Source organism: Chelon labrosus, assembly GCF_963514085.1.
Source record: "Chelon labrosus genome assembly, chromosome: 11".
NCBI lineage: Eukaryota > Metazoa > Chordata > Actinopteri > Mugiliformes > Mugilidae > Chelon > Chelon labrosus.
In genome coordinates this window covers 13,030,671-13,033,163 of record NC_140344.1, presented here as the reverse complement: position 1 = coordinate 13,033,163, position 2,493 = coordinate 13,030,671, and the positions used below count along the sequence as shown (strand labels likewise).

The 2,493-nt window shown below is 46.9% G+C and overlaps 1 protein-coding gene across 1 annotated transcript; it reads left to right on the top strand.

The window, feature by feature from the left end:
• Positions 1 to 217: 217 nt before the first annotated feature.
• Positions 218 to 1,590, top strand: fibina (fin bud initiation factor a). Its single transcript, XM_084554679.1, has one exon. It carries the CDS (start codon positions 416 to 418, stop codon positions 1,043 to 1,045), a length of 630 nt encoding a protein of 209 aa, XP_084410805.1. The 5' UTR covers positions 218 to 415; the 3' UTR covers positions 1,046 to 1,590.
• Positions 1,591 to 2,493: the final 903 nt, after the last annotated feature.

Here is a 2,493-nt window from a genome sequence, read left to right as displayed (position 1 = left end):
TTCGTACTATCACAACACTGATACCCCTGTGTGCAGGAGATCACATTCAGACAAGTCCTGTATAACCACAAAACACTGTATAATAATAATAATAATTAATGAAAAAATAATTTAAAATTTACGTTTTGACCATAAATATATCTGGATTGTTGGACTATTATTGCTATTTTTAACAAAAAGTCAAAGAAATTAACATTAAAAGATCTTGTTATACAACAAATATTAACTACTTTTGTTGGAAAGCAGCTTTGTGACTCCGCACTGACACCAGGGGCCACCAGGGGCCCTTCTGACTTCAAAAAGCATTCTGTGCCTTTTAGCTGACGGGGGACTGTGTAACTTGAGTCGGGATGAAAACTGCGCGCTCGATCCTGCTGCCAGTCCAGATGCTGCTCGCCAACCAGAGAGGAGGTGCATGATGGATCCCGTCCCACTGCTGCTCATCTTAGTCACATCTTGGCCACTTTGCTCGGGAGTCTACACCGGGCCCTTGCAGGCGGAGATCTCCAACGGGACTTTCCATCACTTCTTTGTCCCGGATGGAGATTACGATGAGACGGAGGACCCCGAGAAGTGCCAGATGCTGTTTAAATTCTCGGACGTGCACCCGTGCCTGGCCTTGGAGGAGGGCGACACCGTGGTGCGGGAGGACTTCGTCATCACTAAGCTGCAGGCGGAGGACTCGGCGCGGCTCCTGGAGAGCATCGGCCGGACCGTGGCGCACGACCTGGACGGAGAGGACAGCTACGGGAAGTTCCTCCAGCGGGAGATCTCCCAGATAAGCGAGGCCTTTTCAAGCGTGGACAAGTCTCTGCTGGAGCTGGAGGTGAAATTTAAACAAAGCCAAGAAACTGAGCTGAGAGAGGAGCAGCAGCTGAACGGCCATGTGGTGAAACAAGTGAGTGACATCAGGGGCGCTCTGAGGGAGACCACCGACATCTCCCTGGGACTCAGAGATAAACACGAGCTGCTGTCCCTCATCATTCGTAGTCATGGCACCAGACTGAGCCGCCTGAAGATCGAGTATCTTAACGTTGGCTCTTAGTGTTGTTATGGCAGCTTAATGTGTGCATGAATGTGTGTGTGTGTGTGACACAGAGACAGGGAAGGAGAGAGGACCCTCCAGTTCGGAGAAAGTGGCTATTACCATTCCTTGGAGCCGTGTCACTGAAAGGAGCTCTTACAGATATATCAACACATTCCTCTGAGTCGGGAGGGAGAAAAGAAATGTGAGCATAAATTATGTCTGCAAGGAGTCCCCTGTGCCACCTCAGAGAAAGAGAGTATGAAAACAAAAGCCCTCTAATTGGATTTATTGTCTTCCAGATCATTGAAAAAAACTACCAGGGTGCATGATTTAAACTGTGTTGTTGACAATTTTAGGTTAAAATAACTGATGAAATAAATGTTCATTACATATCTCTGCTTTCCCGTTTTCTTACAAAGTATTCTTCACTGCCTGAAACCTAAAGTGTGTGTTCTTACTTGTCCTGAGTCATAAGCGCAATGTCGTATCACAAGACATCCTCCGTGATTTGGAGGATTTGCCGTGTCTCACCGCGTTTGTTCTTGGCTCTGCGAGTGACTGTCCCTTCAAGTGGCCCTGGTTAATTGTCTTCTGAGGTCTGTCACTGCCTCAAACTTCCATCTGGCAGTAATCTGCTCAAGTATGAAGTATGTTTGTTTGAGGGCAGCCACGGTCGTCATGATCTATTCCTAAGTCTGTCACAGTCCATGGAGTTTGATGTGAATCGCTATTGTGTTGAAATGCGGAGCCGTTTCGTCACTTTCCTAAAAGTAGACCCGCAGCTTTGTTTATATCTGTCAAAAAGTTTTGCTGTTCAGCAGCTGAAATGCCACGTCTTATTTCAGACCCTCTGTTTATGGGAGGAGAGTTATTTTGAATTCCAGGAAAAAGGCATTAAGGTCGGCCTCTGGGGTCACACACACGAATGATTCGTCAGGCTGTTTTTAATTTGCTGTGCCCTGAGTTTAATATTCTGCATGCCTTCTGTAGTGTTCTGTGTATTTCTGTTTTTTAACAGCCGTTTTAAACGCTCTTATTCCAGCCAGTGTCTGCAACAACCACAATACAAACAGCCAGTAGCATGCCCACTTTTTACAGAGATAATGTCTGCAGATTCTAGGGAGCCAGATGGGCTGCCATGGGCGCAACTGGGTGTGATTTCCTCTGTCTGGTTTTCCTCACAGTCCAGCTTCCCCTGAGGGACCCCTTTTTAAAAACAGCTCTCTGCAGTGCAGCCCAGAGCAGACCAACCCCTCAATAACCCTGAGCTGCAGGAGCTCTGAGCGCAGAGAAACCCTATATGTCTATACAGCTCTTAATTTCCAGGGGCACGCTGCAGGGCTTGCAAGATTTGATTAAAAGATTTGGTTAGAATTTCCACTGTGCAAGTAAAGGTAGAGCGTCTCACACAAACTCTCACGAGCAACCCACCCATCCCACTTCATTTGTCTTTTTTGGCTCAAAAC